The 16,382-nt window shown below is 40.9% G+C and overlaps 1 protein-coding gene across 2 annotated transcripts in view; it reads right to left on the bottom strand.

Moving 5' to 3' along the window:
* Window positions 1–16,382, bottom strand: part of LOC143975182 (uncharacterized) — a 142,503-nt gene that overhangs the window by 37,272 nt on the left and 88,849 nt on the right. For both annotated transcript variants that reach the window (XM_077477284.1, XM_077477285.1), the window contains 4 exons: window positions 11,269–11,397; window positions 8,365–8,696; window positions 7,824–7,957; window positions 2,543–2,671 (listed from right to left, as the gene is read on the bottom strand). In XM_077477284.1, coding sequence (XP_077333410.1) covers window positions 2,543–2,671; window positions 7,824–7,957; window positions 8,365–8,696; window positions 11,269–11,397 — 724 coding nt within the window. The remainder of the gene's footprint in view (window positions 1–2,542; window positions 2,672–7,823; window positions 7,958–8,364; window positions 8,697–11,268; window positions 11,398–16,382) is intronic.

The raw sequence follows: 16,382 nt of genomic DNA on the forward strand, positions 1-16,382 counted from the left end.
CTCTTAAAATTTGGGAAATTATCAAATTTTAAAGTAAATATGACTAAATCTGAGATATTAAACTTAAACTTACCCAAAGATGATCAGAGTGCAATTCAAACTAAATTACCCTTTAGGTAGTGTAAGACAGAACTTGGATACCTGGGAATAAAGTTCACGGCAAGAGTGGGGGAATTGTATGAGGCTAATTACATTCCCCTCTTGAATAAAATTAAAGAGCAATTAAGTAAGATGCAACATAAATCACTTTCATGGGTTGGGAAAATAAATGCAGTTAAGATGTTTGTACTACCAATATTTACATACACATGTCAAATGATCCCAATCCCTCTCCCATAAGTGTACTTTGGTAAACTAAAATCTATGATTATAAAATTCATCTGGGGACGCAAACGCGCGCGGATTGCATTTAATATAATATCCAGAGGAAAGGATAGAGGGGACCTAGCAGCACCTGATTTAAAAAAATATTACGAGGCTATTGTTATATCTAGAATAATAGATTGGACCCACAGTAAAAAGGATAAGGACTGGGTAGAACTAGATTTTAATTTAAGTAGGAAAAACGAGGGGGATTAATATGGATACAGGCACGATACCGAGAATTAGGATTTAACACAAGTATAGTGACAAAAAATTCACTTAGGGTTTGGGACGCAATAAATAAGAGACACAAATGGGAACACAATTCACCATTAATTCCGCTACTTGACACAACATTTTTTAGACCAGGGAAAGAGGAGTACATGTATTTTAGTAGGTGGGCTAAAAAAGAGAATATAAGATTACAGGATGTGATGGAAGGTGATAGACTATGCACATATGAGGAAATTACAGGGGAATGAGGGCATAAAGCACTTGACAAATGGAGATATACACAATTACACTGTTTCGCCCAGTCTCTACCACAGCTACTGCTGGGAAGGGATCAACTCAGACCTTTGGAGAAATTATTGGAGTCCGCTCAAAGTCTTGAAAAAAGGATATCAAAAATATATAAAATTTTGCTACGGGAAGCAGATTATTAAGACACTATTTATCTAGAAAAGTGGGAAAGAGAGATAGGGCCCCTAAACAACGATGAACATAGGAACAAGGTGGTATATAACTCCGCAAAGAGGGAATAAAATTAGTGGAGAAAATCCCTCAACATGTTGGAGAGGTTGCCAATATTGGGAACTTTCTCACACTTGTGGTGGGAATGTCCTTAAATACAAACCTTCTGGGATAAAATAATCAAAGCCAGCTTTAATGCAACAGGAGTAAAGATCGTGAAACGTCCATGGGTTTGCCTGTTCCATGATTCAGAGAAGGGGGAGAGGCAATATAGGAGTTCCTTGGTCCCTTGCTTACTGAATTCAGTGAAGGTGCTAATACCTCGAAGATGGAAAACCCAGGAAATCTCATCAATGAAAGAGTGGGTGGAAAGAGTAGAAAGTGGGTGTTCCTCTTTGAGACTCTGAAACACCGGGGGTTAGGAGAGAGGATGAAGGGGTGGATTATTAATCCTGTGTGAAAGGGGCCTTAAGAAATAGATCTACATCGTAGCGGTGATTCATTCCCTGGGGCACTCTTGTTTGAAGATTAAATATCCACCAAACATAATGTAACAGCAGTTTACGGTGAATAACTCCACTGCGAGAGAACGGTTTAACCCTCTCCAAACCTAAAAAGGAAAAGGATGCCATATTTCCACTGTGTTCCTACGTACACTTTAACCAATATTGCCCATTTAGGCCTCTTGCATGTGACCATAATGTACAGTGTAGGAGTGTGAAGGGTACCTTTGTTGTTGTGACACCTGGGAGCCACAGCTGCAGAGTGTTTTTTGCTCCTAAGAATGCATTACAGATAACGCCATGCATGCGTAGCCATCAGCACCATCATGTACACAAACATACGTAACGTGCGTGAGTACATGCCACAACAACAGACATACAGGGGTTGATTTACTAAAGCTGGAGCACTCAGAATCTGGTGCAGCTGTGCATGGTAGCTAATCAGTTTCTAACTTCAGCTTCTTCAATTAAGCTTTGATGATAAAACCTGGAAGCTGATTGGTTTCTGTGAAGAGCTGCACTAGATTTTGCACGCTCCAGTTTTAGTAAATCTCCCCCACAGTGTTTTACACTATAAGACCACATGTTTTACTTTAGGTCTTGTTCCAGAGACCTTTAACAAATGGACCAAATTATATAGTTAATATATCATTGTTGCTGTTCACATATAAGATATATAATATGAAAGACAATTTAGGTTTTTTATTTTGAAATGTATTATTATAGTTAATTATCTAGTAAACTTACTGGTAGTTGTATCATGTTACAGTGTACGTTTTACGTAATACTGCAAAGAGAACTGCCGTGCAGTAATCCCGAACAACCAATGAAAAATCAGCTGCAATTATTATTATACTATGAATGTGGTAAGTGAGGATTTCTGATCAGTTCTGTTGGTTCTTACATAAGCTCATGTAGTATAATTTATCTTTAGACAGTGATAGAAAGAGTAATGTCAGTAGGTCTCATTGGTCACTGTATACCTGCAGATGACTAGGAAATACTCCTTGGTTACAGCCACACCCTGAACTGAAGCTACTGGGTCTTGAGCAGTGAGTTTGGCAACAACAGCCCCTCGCCTGGCACTCAGCACCATGGCTTCCTTCCCACTCCTGTAACAAAAAAGGAAAAACAAAGAATAACGTCTCCATTGCACATTCCTCTCCTCATAGTCATGTTGCACTGTGACCCTTAGAAAACCATGCAGTGCCTGGGAAATAAGTACTTTCTTTGTATTGGGCTCATCTTTTACATGTGCCAGTTCCCTTTTTCCAACTAAAACAAACCTTAGTATGAAGAGTTTGAGTTATCGCAGAGGTACTTCCTATAGTATCCCATGTACTCATATGAAGACCTATATGGTAATTTTTATTACCCCCAAGTAGCAGAACTGTTTGGGTTCTATGGGGTTGATTTACTGAAGACAAATAGACTACTCACTTTGCAATGGATTTCTCCCCAAAGCTTAGTGAATAATGTGAAGCTCTGCTGACTTCTATCAGCCAATCATGTGCATGCATGTGATTGGGTATATTTTGCAAAGTGAAACTTCACTGCATGCACTAAGCTTTGGGGTAAATTCCCCTGCAAAGTAAACAGCCTATATGCCTTTAGTAAATCAACCTCTATTCCTCTTCCAACATTAGGTACAAATAACTGAGGGGATAGAGAGGGGTTAGTTTACAAAGGGCAAATAATTTGTTCATGTTGCAAGGGAAAATGCACTTTGGGAATTTTGGAACTCTCTACTGCAGTTACTCTCAGATTGCATGTTAGACACCACTTGGCGATGTATTACAGTGATATGTACAGATGGAAGTTGTGGATCCAGCATCCCCAGGTTTCAGGACTTGCAGGTTGCAGGTATTTGCTGACAGCTGTACTGCATATCCCAATGAAAGCACATGATGTACAGTATATCGCAAAAGTACACCCCTCACATTTTTGTAAATATTTTATTAAGTCCTTTTATATGACAACATTGAAGAAATAACACTTTGCTACAATGTGAAGTAGTGAGTGTACAGCTTGTATAACCGTGTAAATTTGCTGTCGCCTCAAAATAACTCAACACACAGCTATTAATGTCTAAACAGCTGGTAACAAAAGTGAGTATTCCCCTAAGTGAAAATGTCCAAATTGGGCCCAAAGTGTTAATATTTTGTATGGCCACCATTATTTTCCAGCACTGCCTTACCCCTCCTAGACATGAAGTTCACCAGAGCTTCACAGGTTGCCACTGGAGTCCTCTTCCACTCCTCCATGATGACATCACCGAGCTGGTGGATGTTAGAGACTTTGCGCCCTTCCACCCTCCGTTTGAGGATACCCCACAAATGCTCAATAGGGTTTAGGTCTGGAGACATGCTTGGCCAGTCCATTACCTTTACCCTCAGCTTCTTTAGCAAGACAGTGGTAATCTTGGAGGTGTGTTTGGGGTCGTTATCATGTTGGAATACTGCCTTGCGGCCCAGTCTCCGAAGTGAGGGGGATCATGTTCTACTTCAGTATGTCACAGTACATGTTGGCATTCATGGTTCTCTCAATGAACTGTAGCTCCCCAGTTCCCGGCAGCACTCATGCAGCCCCAGACCATGACACTTCCATCACCATGCTTGACTGTAGGCAAAGCACACTTATCTTTGTACTCCTCACCTGTTTGCCGCCACACACGGTTGACACCATCTGAACTAAATAAGTTTATCTTGATCTCATCAGACCACAGGGCATGGTTCCAGTAATCCATGTCCTTAATCTGCTTGTCTTCAGCAAACTGTTTGTGGGCTTTCTTGTGCATCATCTTCAGAAGAGGCTTCCTTCTGGGACAACAGCCATGCAGACAAATATAATGCAGTGTGCGGCATATGGTCTGAGCACTGAGAGGCTGACCCCCCATGCCTTCAACCTCTGCAGAAATGCTGGCAGCATTCATACGTCTATTTCCCAAAGACAACCTCTGTATATGATGCTGAACACATGCACTCAACGCCTTTGGTTGACCATGACGAGGCCTGTTCTGAGTGGAACCAGTCCTGTTAAACTGCTGTATGGTCTTGGCCACCATGCTGCAGCTCAGTTTCGGGGTCTTGCCAAATTTCTTATATCCTAGGCCATCTTTATGTAGAACAACAATTCTTTTTTTAAGATCCTCAGAGAGTTCTTTGCCATGAGGTGCCATGTTGAACTTCCAATGATTAGTATGAGAGAGGGAGAGCGATAAAAAGAAATTTACACACCTGCTCCCTATTCACACCTGCAATCTTGTAACATTAACAAGTCACATGACACGACATAGATAACTGGGTCCAATTTGGACATTTTCACTTAGGGGTATACTCACTTTTGTTGCCAGTGGTTTAGACATTAATGGCTGTGTGTAGAGTTATTTTGAGGTGACAGCAAATTTACACTGTTATACAAGCTGTACACTCACTATTTACATTGTAGTAAAGTGTCATTTCTTCAGTGTTGTCACTTGAAAAGATAAATAAATGTGAGGGGTGTACTCACTTTTGTGAGATACTGTAACTGGCTAAATGTACTTGAAGTAGACAGTCTTTCCACAGGCTAATTTACTGCACTTCCTGCAGTTGTTTATTACATTGTTTTTCAAATTTATTGCAGTATTTGCTATTTACCCTGGGTATACATCTCTTTAAAGAAACCCTGTCACCAAACCATACTTTTTAACAAACATTTTCTTATGTTTTATGCATGTTTTTTACCTTTAAAAATCTCTCTTGTGGAGACACCCAATAGCCCTGAGCAGGGGCATTGCCTGGTCTTCAAAAGATCTGGGGCTAGAGCCCATAGCAGTACAGTAAAGAAAGTCATACGCTCGGGCGGCCATACACATGTATATAATGTGTGTGTGTGTGTATATATATATATATATATATATATATCAGGGTCCCCAGAGAGCCTCCCCCCGGATCAGGGTAGGGTCCCCAGAGAGCCTCCCCCCTGCATCAGGGTCCCTGGAGAGTCCCCTAAGTTACATCAGGGTCCCCAGAGAGCCTCCCATCCCCTTGGGGACCCCTGCAGAGACTCAGGGCTATGGACCCCAAAAGCCACCCCCTAGCGTTGCCACTGGTCCTGAGGTTGCTCCTGGGCACCACCATCTTGTATGTGATGTCAGCAGGCTCACTCAAGTGACATTCTATAGTATTCCTCTTCACTCCTTACCTGACAGCTACATAAAAGGTTAGGTAGCGAGGTAAAAGGGAGGGACAAAGAAGCTGGGCCAGCAAAGAAAATATAACATATTTATGTATTATGGTTGATATACAAAAATACTAATTCTTCTATAATTGAGATACAAGCAAAAGAGTTTAAAAACAACTCTTTGTACCTGTTCCTGAATGTCAACGTAGATATGAATGGAGACGCAAGCACGGTCCCTTCATGACAAAGACCCAATTGTAAATATTGCTGAATGCGCTACACTGAAACACGGGGCAGATTTGCCGGTTTAGAGCTCTATTAAGAAAATGCTTATAGGTTTCTTGATTTAGATTTGGTTTAATGATGACAGAAGTGATAAGAGATCCACCTGTATGTAAGTGGGTATTTACCAAAAGATAAGCATTTATAGGCGGCTTAGGTTGTCCTCTGCCCACTGACACAGCTAGTACCCAATTGGGGTTTCCAGGGCCGAGGTCACACCTCAGCAGGTTGTTTTAAAACGAATTCTACTACTGTTGTTCAAGCATGAAAGAGATATGTGACGTGTGATGTGTGCTATTCAGAAGTAAGCAATTGACTGTTCATTTTTTGTATTTGTATTTTCTTTTCTTTGAAAAAAAATTTAATAAAAATTATTGGAAAAAAATAAAAAACTCTTAGATTTTGGATGTAATTTTTTCCAAAAGTAGGTTTTAAAGTTGAAGACCAGGCAAACAGATAAAAATCCATTATCTATTGTGTATTTCAATGCAGCCACCTTTTTTTTTTAAATGCACGTGTGCCAGATAGCACAGTCAGAAAGGTGTCATCAATTTCTCTGATAGATTTAATAAAAACAGTGATGTTGTCTTACTGACACCAGCCTAATGATAGTGAAAGAGCAACAAGAAACTGATACCTAAATAACTTTGTTCACTATTCTTTCTCCTCCAGTCAGCATGTTCCCTGACAGCACAAGTGCATGCAAGACATCCTGATTGTTGCTGCCCCTGCAACAAATTCCAATCTCCCTCCACAGTGCGGTGGTGATTAAATACCTCCTTAGGAAAGCTCTATTTTGGGTACAGTGTTGTATGACTGAGTAATGGTCCTTCCAATTGTGACAGCACTGAAAAATGAAAAACGGTCTGGACTGGAAGGGGTGAAAGTTTCCGGATATGGGGTGGTTAAAGAATTAGGGTTTTTTTTTAATGTCACCTTCAAAGTCACATTAAAAGGACTCACTCCCTGTACAATGTTTGTTTATTGTACTCTATGACAGTGTCCAACTTTCCATACTCTTTTATGAGAATAGCTTGCTTATTAGCCTTGCAAAAGGCAATCATTTAAAATCAAGATTCACCCCCCCCCCCCACAAACTTCAGTAGGGTTTGCATTTAAGTTAAAGATTTCAAGCAGGATCCAATTAACCCCTTAGGAACCAAACTCGTGCAGATTCACTTACACCTACTGACCTGATTCAATAATTTGTTCTTTAGTGAAGGTTGTAAAAAGGGACAGCTGTTACCCCTGACATGTCATTTTTTTGGAGAGGGAGTGGGTACCCTGTTTCTACAGGCACCCAGCTCCCACTTCTTCCCTTGGCACCGCGCGCCCTAAGGAAGATCATCTCTCCCCCCCTCCTTCCCCGCAATCTTCTGGGACATGTCACAGGTCCCATAAGATTGCCTGGCCATTCACAGCATGCAGCGCGGCTCATGGATTTGCACAGTGCGCGCCCGCATGTGAAACCACAGCCGGGCGCCCACAGTAAGAATGCCGGCGCCACGGAGAGGAGTGGGGCTTCATACGCCTACTTTTTGTAGCTGCTGACTGTTAAATGGGCGGAACTCTGCTTTCATCTATTACAATTACACATTAGAAAAATTATACAACATTTCTCGTAAAATAATTCAAGAAAATTAAATCTCTAGAACTACAATATATATTAAAAAAAAATCGGATCTTGTGTAGAGTGTGCACTTATGGTTAATGTTCTTTCTGACCAACGGTGTACATTACTGTGTTTTTCACATTCTAACTTCTATGTTGCTGAAATGATAGCTTCAACTTTTGTCAGTGTAAGCACTCTGCTCTTACCTGTAGGCGAACACAATGTAGTCTTTCACTGAATTTTTGGAGACCAGTATGGAGAGATTTTTATGAACAGGAATCTCATCGGCAGGAATGTCCAGTTGACAGATCAGCTTGCAGGAGTCTGCCAAATCAAATACCTAAAATATACAGAGCTGTATATTAATACAAGCACATGCTCAAGTTTGGAAGCAGTTTTCTAAAAGCTGTTATCACCAAAGATATACATTTTTCAAATGGTAAATAACACTATAATTCATTGAAAGAGTATACTGTATAAACGCTAACAAGCTGTTTCTCTTATTTAGGGTTTTATTATATCTGCTTGACAGGTGCAAAAAAAGTAGCTATTCATCCAGCAAGAAATCTCATGAGCTGAAACTGTCTCTGGACTTCTATTAGGTTGTATTGTTCCTGGTTTTCTCCATAGACTACAAAGCACCTCCCCCTCCAACAGTCAAGAACCACCAAGAAAAAAAGGGAAGCCCTAATGCAACAAACATATTTATCAAAAATAACAATCCTGTTACAATAATGGACAGCTAACCTTAACCAGATGACTTCCATCAAAAAATGCCAGAAGGAGCTGCCCATCCATGGCAGTGGTGAGAATTGGAGCGTCTAAACAATCATGCTGCACATACATCAATTTTTGATGGCACATGTCCCATACTTGGAAGCCATGGTCCTTGGTAATTGCAACTATTTTATTCTGCATGCCCACAGTGATAGAGTCAATTTTCTTTCCAACTCCATGGAGAGTGAATACTGCTTTGCCAGCCTCCAAATCCCAGACTTTTAAAGTGCCATCTCTGGATGCTGTGACTGCCTGGAGACCAGTCTGAGTTTCTGCAACTGCAGTGATGTTGCCTGTGTGGCCTGTGCAAAAATAAAATGACCAAATATATTAGGATTGCAAAAGGGCTTCTTAAACCCAAACATTAAAGTTGACCAGACATATTAATGATGGAAAAAAAATGCTGTGCTTATCAAAAACTATTCTGCAATAGGTACTCAAACCCACATTATAGTATTAACAATAAGACAATATTAAAAATATCTCAAATATATCTAGTGTGAGCAATACACAATACAATAATACATGAAGCAGCTATCACCAGCAATTGCATACACCAACCTGTGCTAATTGCATTAGTAACTATATATAACCCCTAAACAGTTCAGTGTTACCACATAATACAAATAAATAGGAAAAAGTTATCTATTATACATAAGTGTATAATAATAGTCCATACTAATGCAAAAATTGTATAATATAATAGTCCATACCCAAGAAAAAAATTGTGATAAATAATGATCAATAATGTGATAAATCATTATTTAGCACAATTTTTGCATGAGTATGGACTAATATTATACACTTATGTAGAATCTTGGGATATATTAATTTGTTGATATTTATTACTATTGATTTGCATTATATGGTAGTACTGCACTGTTTAAGGGTTATACAGTATATAATGACCAGAAATATTATTTTGTTTGCATGCTAAGTAATGGCTAAGTGTAACACTTACAACACAGAGATCACCATACTCCCTCTGACAGTGCCTTCATTTTTTATTGTCACCAGAAGGACAACATCATCCATGTTCAGGCATTATTTATGGTCATCGTCCATTTCCTGGACTAATATGAAGGCTTTAGCTGAATGTACACTGAGTTTTTTTGTGTAATGAAAAAAAAAGTGTATGCAGGAATCTTCCTCGCTGTGCTATTGTATTCTGACAGCCGGGACCCCTCCACTGTCAGAATATGCAGATCAGTGCTGCAGCCATTGGCTTCAGCGGCTGATTAAATGCAGTTTTTCCGGCAGGCTTCTTTCAAACCAGGAGGGCTACAAACAGATCAGAATTTTCAGTGTATACCCAGCTTTACAATTACACAATCATGTAAATCTTGTTCCTTGTGCAGTTCATAAAAGTGACACAGATCAGCACACTATTGCTGCAGATTCACACTTTAGTTACAAAGTTGGTAGCCTGAATAGTTACTGGGGGAGAGGAGGAACAGTTCAGAGTCCAGGGTTACCCCTAGCAACCTGGCATGTGGGGGCAGACTGATAGTTGGGCCATTGATCTTGACAGAGAAGTCAGGGAAAGGACGTGGCAGAGGAAATATTATGATCTTGGTGGATAGATTGAGTTTCAGGAAGTGGCGTGACATCCAGTCAGATATGTCTGTTGGTAAATCAGTGATACGTCAGGAAACAGATGGGGTGAGCTGAGGGGGAAAGAAATAGATTTGGGTGTCATCAGCATAGAAAAGGTATTGGAAGCAATGGAAGGCTGTCAGCAGACCCAGGGAAGAAGTGTAGATCATGAATAGGAGAGGTCCAATGACAGAACCTTGGGGGACCTCAACAGTAAGAGGAGTAGGAGAGGAGGAAGTGGAAGTGGAAGTGACACTAAAGGTGCAGTGAGATAGATAAGATTCGAACCAATGGAGAGGTCTGAACTCACCAGAGCTATCCCACCAGGAAGCTGTATAAGCAGGCAGCTGAGGTAGGTAGGAGGCAGCTTCACATATACAAAGGGTGTGTATACACGCGAACATGTGGGTGGGAAATGCCTCTGCTGCCTATGATTGGCTGTCCACTTTAACAACTTCCTGGCAGAAGAGCTCAAGTGGGTTTAGACTTGTGTATGTAACTGCATAAGCTCATCATATCTTGAGTTTCATTAACAGCAGTTCTACATAATTAGACAAAACCCGGCAAATTAACTATTCCTAATTTTAACAGTGCTGCTTCAAAGGAAGGCAAAGCTAAAAGCGTGAAAGATGCCAATTTAGGATACCCCTAGACAAGAGGTAATTGTTGTACAAGCTAACCAGTACGAGGCCAATAGGTAAATATGCTTATGGACCTGGGCAAACACCCCCTGCCCAACCAATCTCAGGGGGAAAATACAATTGTATGCAATGAATTTAGCAGGACAGTTGTAGTTTTTACTTGAGATAAAGCTGGTGTTGTGTGCCTAGAGTAAAAACATGTACGAGGTGACAAAAACATTTCTTTATGTTTATGGGCACATCTTTCTCACAAGATCTTTAAGTGGTTAGAGCCACTAATTGACATTACATATCTAGAGTTATGGTAATGCCCATAGATGTTAGATGTTGACCAGATCTTCTGGTCTAATATCTATGGGATACCTTCAAACTTCCCTCTATGGAAGATTAAACGGTCAGTTTGTTGTGGATTTTGTTGTGGATTTGAGTGCAGTTTATTTCAAGGTAGCAGCTGGCAAAATTCTATGAACATGCATTATAAACATATGTAAATGTACCTGTGATGTCTTTGACAAATATCTGTGTGATGTGAGGAAAACAATGTTTTGTAATTTTGAATGCATATGACTATACCATAAAGGGAAATGTATTAAAATCCGTAGTAAAATTCATGCAGACACATTGGAGAAAAACATACCAGCTATTGTGTCACAGGGTATTCCTCCTGGTGGCAGAAGACAGGTGAAGGAGGGCAGAAACGTGGCTACTAAAGACTGTTGACACTGGAATAGCAAAGATGGCAGTAAAGGATATTTTCTGGGATCACCTAAGAGCAAGAAATAGAATAGCATTGTTATGTGGTGTGACTTCAGGCGTCATGCATTGTTCCAGTAATGTGCTGAGACATGTAGCCAGTAGCCAGTGCACAACTACAAAGAACCTGGATTTGTAGTTCTATGACTACTAGTATACAGGCTACCAAAGACTTCCCTAACTACATGCAATAGTAAATGAGGGATATCAATACAACATAGTCTCCATACTGACCATTACTTCTATATTACAAATAATTTTAGCATATGTTTGCAACCCGACAAACATGATTTACTAAAATGTATAAAATAAATGTATTTCTTAAAAATGTTCAACAACCAAACGATCGATATTGTTAGAATAATCATATTCTAACATTCTCTTTCATTGCCTGCCCTGGGTCCGACCTGAATTTGTCTCTGACCTTAAGAATCATTCCACTATAGGTCCAATTCCCAGAGTTCTCATGCTGAACCAGGGACTGACAAGCCTCAACTCCACATCTTACAGACTGACCCCAGAGCTCCAGACAGGTCCTAAGGACTGGCACTTACAGACTTTGAGTCTGAGAGAGTCTTATGCCGCGTACACACGGGCGGACTGTATGGCCTACTTAGTCCGTCAAAACACATTTCAGCGGACAGTCCGCTCGTGTGTGGGCTTCAGCGGACTTTTTCAGCGTGCAGTCTGGCGTACTAAGTATTTCGGATTTTTCGAAATTCTGTCCGTCATACTTTGGTTTCAGCGGACAATCCGCTCGTCAGTAGGCTAGTTCGACGGACTAAGAATGGCGCATGCTCAGAAAGGATTTACACGGCGGAAGGGTGCATTGCTGTGTATTGGACTTCCTATTTCTAGTCCCGTCGTACGTGCTGTACACGCCATCGCGCAAGCTTTCGACGGACTGTTTGTGCATCCGTGTGTGGTCAAGTCCGTTCATTCGAAAGTATGACGGACTGTCCGTCGGATTGTATGACGGACTAAGTAGGCCATACAGTCCGCCCGTGTGTACGCGGCTTTAGGCCCCTTTCACATGGGACAGATCCGTGATGATCCGACCCGTAAACATCTGCTTGCTCAGCAGGGATCGCTCCGTTTACCCCCGATGAGCCGGCGGATGACAGGAGCGGTCCCTGCACACTGTGCAGAGACCGCCCTGTCAGATCTCCGCTCTCCTCTATGGGGGATCAGATGAACACGGACCGCCTGTCCGTGTTCCTCTGATCCGCTCTACAGACAGATAGAAAAATAAGATTTTGTTCCGTCTGCAGAATCGGAGCAAAGCGGAGACGGATGATATCGTGTGTCAGTGGATGTTCATCCACTGACACCCACTATCCCGTAGGGATACATGTATGTCCGTATTTTATCCAAAAACGGATGGATGAAATACGGACATATGGTCCGCATGTGTGAAAGGAGCCTTAGAGACTATTTGCACTTCTATCTTCTTTTCCTCCCTTTTTTACTACTCTATTTTCCCCCCTACCTGTTTTTTCTTATTGTCTTTCGCCATCTTTTTCTTTGTTGGCCTTCCAGCTGCTAGCTCTCTTGATCCTTTTCTAACGCCTCTTTTTGATTTTCTTACTTTATATTAGGACTAGGTGAGAATCATACCACAATTTGGCTTACTCATAATTTGCCTTTATGCATAGATAGTGATGTCATATGTTTTGGATTGTTTTGTCCTTCTTGGATCTTGTACATGTCTTTGGGAATGTTTCCTTGCCTGTATTCTCACATTATGTTGGCAGTTCTGTATTTACCACCCTGTCCTTTTAAAAAATCAATAAATAAAGAATTAAAACAAAAATGTTCAATATTTTGTGATGTTTAAATTCATGAATGAAAGCTGAGTCTTTTTGGAAACGCCCATTCGGAGGACTGTATATATAGTAGAGTTTCCCGGAAGTAGATACAGCATTGAGCCACACACACACAGGAGCTGCTGTTGACTATTAGGCAAGTATTCCTATGTTCTAATAGTTTAACTGCAGCTGCCCATAGCTTGTTGAGTGTGTGTTTGAATCCTTGTGACAGATGTATCTCTGTCCTATTATATAAGAGAGAATAGCCGGCAACCCAAAGCCTTTGATGTAAAAATGTATTGCCTACATATGAGCATTAAAAAGCAAACAGCGTTTTTGCATTTTTGCATCAGGGGCTTTGGAGTTGCCAGCTCTTCTCTCTAATATATTGTATTTAGTAAACTGGCAATGCTCTGAGATAAGCGGTGATCATCATGATCTCGGCTTATCACAGTTTATTAAACGGACACCTAGGATTGGATTGCTTCTATTGAGAGTGCTGCATCTTTCATCTTATCTCTGTCCTATTATTATCTCGCACACACAGTACCAGATATTGTAGCTACCGTAGGTCACCTTTCAGTAATATTAGTAGGTGAGCCTGTTTATTATAATAGAGTTTATATGTAGATGCTGTTATTTTAGTTAATCCTGTCTCTTCTGGTCTGGGATTCTTTAGCTAGATTTAGCTCAGGGCCAGCTTAGTCTAGAGCCAGGTTAGGTATCTGACAGCCACTTGTTAGGGGTCCAGTTGCATGACAGATTAGAAACTACTAGAGACTAAGGCCGCGTATACACGCGGGGACTGTTCGCTCAACTTTGTCCGCTGAACAGTGTTTCAGCGGACAGTCCGCTCGTGTGTGGGCTTCAGCGGACAGTTTCAGCGGACAGTTTGACGAACAAAGTTTTTCGGAAATCCGGAAAAACTGTCCGCTGAAACTTGGTTTGAGTGGACAGTCCGCTCGTGTGTAGGCTTGTTCGTCAAACTAAGTTCCGCGCATGCTCAGAAAGAATTTATACGCCGAAGGTTGCATTGCAGTGTATAGGACGTCGTTTTCTAGTCCCGTCGTACGTGCCATTCACGTCATCGCGCACGGTTTCAGCGGACTGTTCGTTCGTCGTGTGTGGCCATGTCCGTCCATGCTAATTTTGAGCGGACTGTCCGCTGAAACTGTTTGACGAACAAAGTTGAGCGAACAGTCCCCGCGTGTGTACGCGGCCTTAGACACAGAGTAGATAGGCTGACTCTGAGTTCCAGTGCCACACCACAGTTTCTTCTGGTGAGAAGCTGTGTTCCAGGCTGGTTGGAGGATCTCCCCATCATGGCTGATCTGGTCTTCAGGTTTCCAACACCACAACAGATTCCACATCACAATCATCTTCAGGGGCCCCTGCAACTGTGCTGCAACTTTTATCTGGAGGTATCTTTATCAATAACTATATACACCCAGATTTATGTGCACGATTTCGTCATGACATATGTTTTGCTTTTTGCTGATAATACCTGTTTGTACATGTTTGGATGTACAGTTGTGCTCATAAGTTTACATACCCTGGCAGAATTTATGATTTCTTGGCAATTTTCAGAGAATATGAATGATAACACAAAAACCTTTCTTTCACTCATGGTTAGTGGTTGGCTGAAGCCATTTATTATCAATCAACTGTGTTTACTATTTTTAATCATAATGAAAAACAGAAACTACCCAAATGACCCTGATCAAACGTTTACATACCCTGGCGATTTTGGCCTGATAACATGTACACAAGTTGACACAAAGGGGTTTGAATGTGATCACCTGTAATCTGTTTGCTTGTAGTTAGTGTGTGTATATAAAAAGGTCAATGAGTTTCTGGACTCCTGACAGACCCTTGCATCTTTTTGAAACAAATCAATTTTTATTGCTTTTATATACATACATCACAAACAACATTTCACCCATGTACGTAAAAGGAAAAAAAAAAAAAAAAGAACAACACAACCCATAACAAAACACCCTCCCATCCAAAAACAACCTCAAATTTCCCCCCTCTCTCTCCTCCCTATTAGTATTGGTCATAAATGTATCTTATTATCTACTCCCATCTCATTATCCATCCAAAATATCAGATCATCTTCTCCATATCTTTTCGAATTTCCCTGGGCAATCTCTGTGTAGAAAGATTTATCTTTCCCTAATTAGGGTTTCCCTTAACCACTTCAGCCCCGGACCATTTAGCTGACCAAAGACCAGAGCACTTTTTGCAATTCGGCACTGTGACGCTTTAACTGACAATTGTGTGGTCGTGCAACGTGGCTCCCAAACAAAATTAACGTCCCTTTTTTCCCACAAATAGAGCTTTCTTTTGGTGGTATTTGATCACCTCTGCAGTTTTTATTTTTTGCGCTATCAACAAAAAAAGACCGTCAATTTTGGAAAAAACACTATTTTTTACGTTTTGCTATAATAAATATCCCCAAAAAATATATAAAAATTATTTTTCCCCCAGTTTAGGCTGATACGTATTCTTCTACATATTTTTGGTAAAAAAAAAAAAAAAAAATCGCATTAAGCGTTTATTGATTGGTTTGCGCAAAAGTTATAGGCTCTACAAAATAGGAGATAGTTTTATGGCATTTTTATTAATAATTGTTTTTTATCATGACTGCGACATTATGGTGGACAGATCGGACGCTTTTGGTGCTATTTTGGGACGATTAAAAATGCATTGATTACTGTGTAAATGTGACTGGCAGTGAAGGGGTTAACCAGGAAGGGGCACTGAAGGGGTTAAGTGTGTCCTAGGGATGTGTTCTAACTGTAGGGGGGGTGGGCCTACGTGTGTCACGACACTGATCACCGCTCCAGATCACAGGGAGCGGTGACCAGTGTCCTGTCACTAGGAAGAAATGCTTGTTTACATCAGCATTTCCCAGTTATTCCTCTCCGTGAGACTATCGCAGGTATCCCTGCAGTTATCGATCACACTCACGCAGCTCGCAGCGGCAGGCACTCACAATGCCATGGCCTAAAGGGCAACATACAAGTATGTTAATATGCCTGTCCATGCCATTCTGCCGATGTATATCGGCATGAGCTGGTCGGCAAGTGGTTAATTGTGTTTTCTATTCTTCTACTGTTGGTGGGTATGGGGATATCCATTTTTGTGCTATAACCTTACGGGCCTGGAATAGACTCCTTATTATTTA

This window comes from Lithobates pipiens, unplaced genomic scaffold, assembly GCF_037356315.1.
Source record: "Lithobates pipiens isolate NorthernLeopardFrog02 unplaced genomic scaffold, aLitPip1_a1.2 Scaffold_13, whole genome shotgun sequence".
Taxonomy (NCBI): Eukaryota; Metazoa; Chordata; class Amphibia; order Anura; family Ranidae; genus Lithobates; species Lithobates pipiens.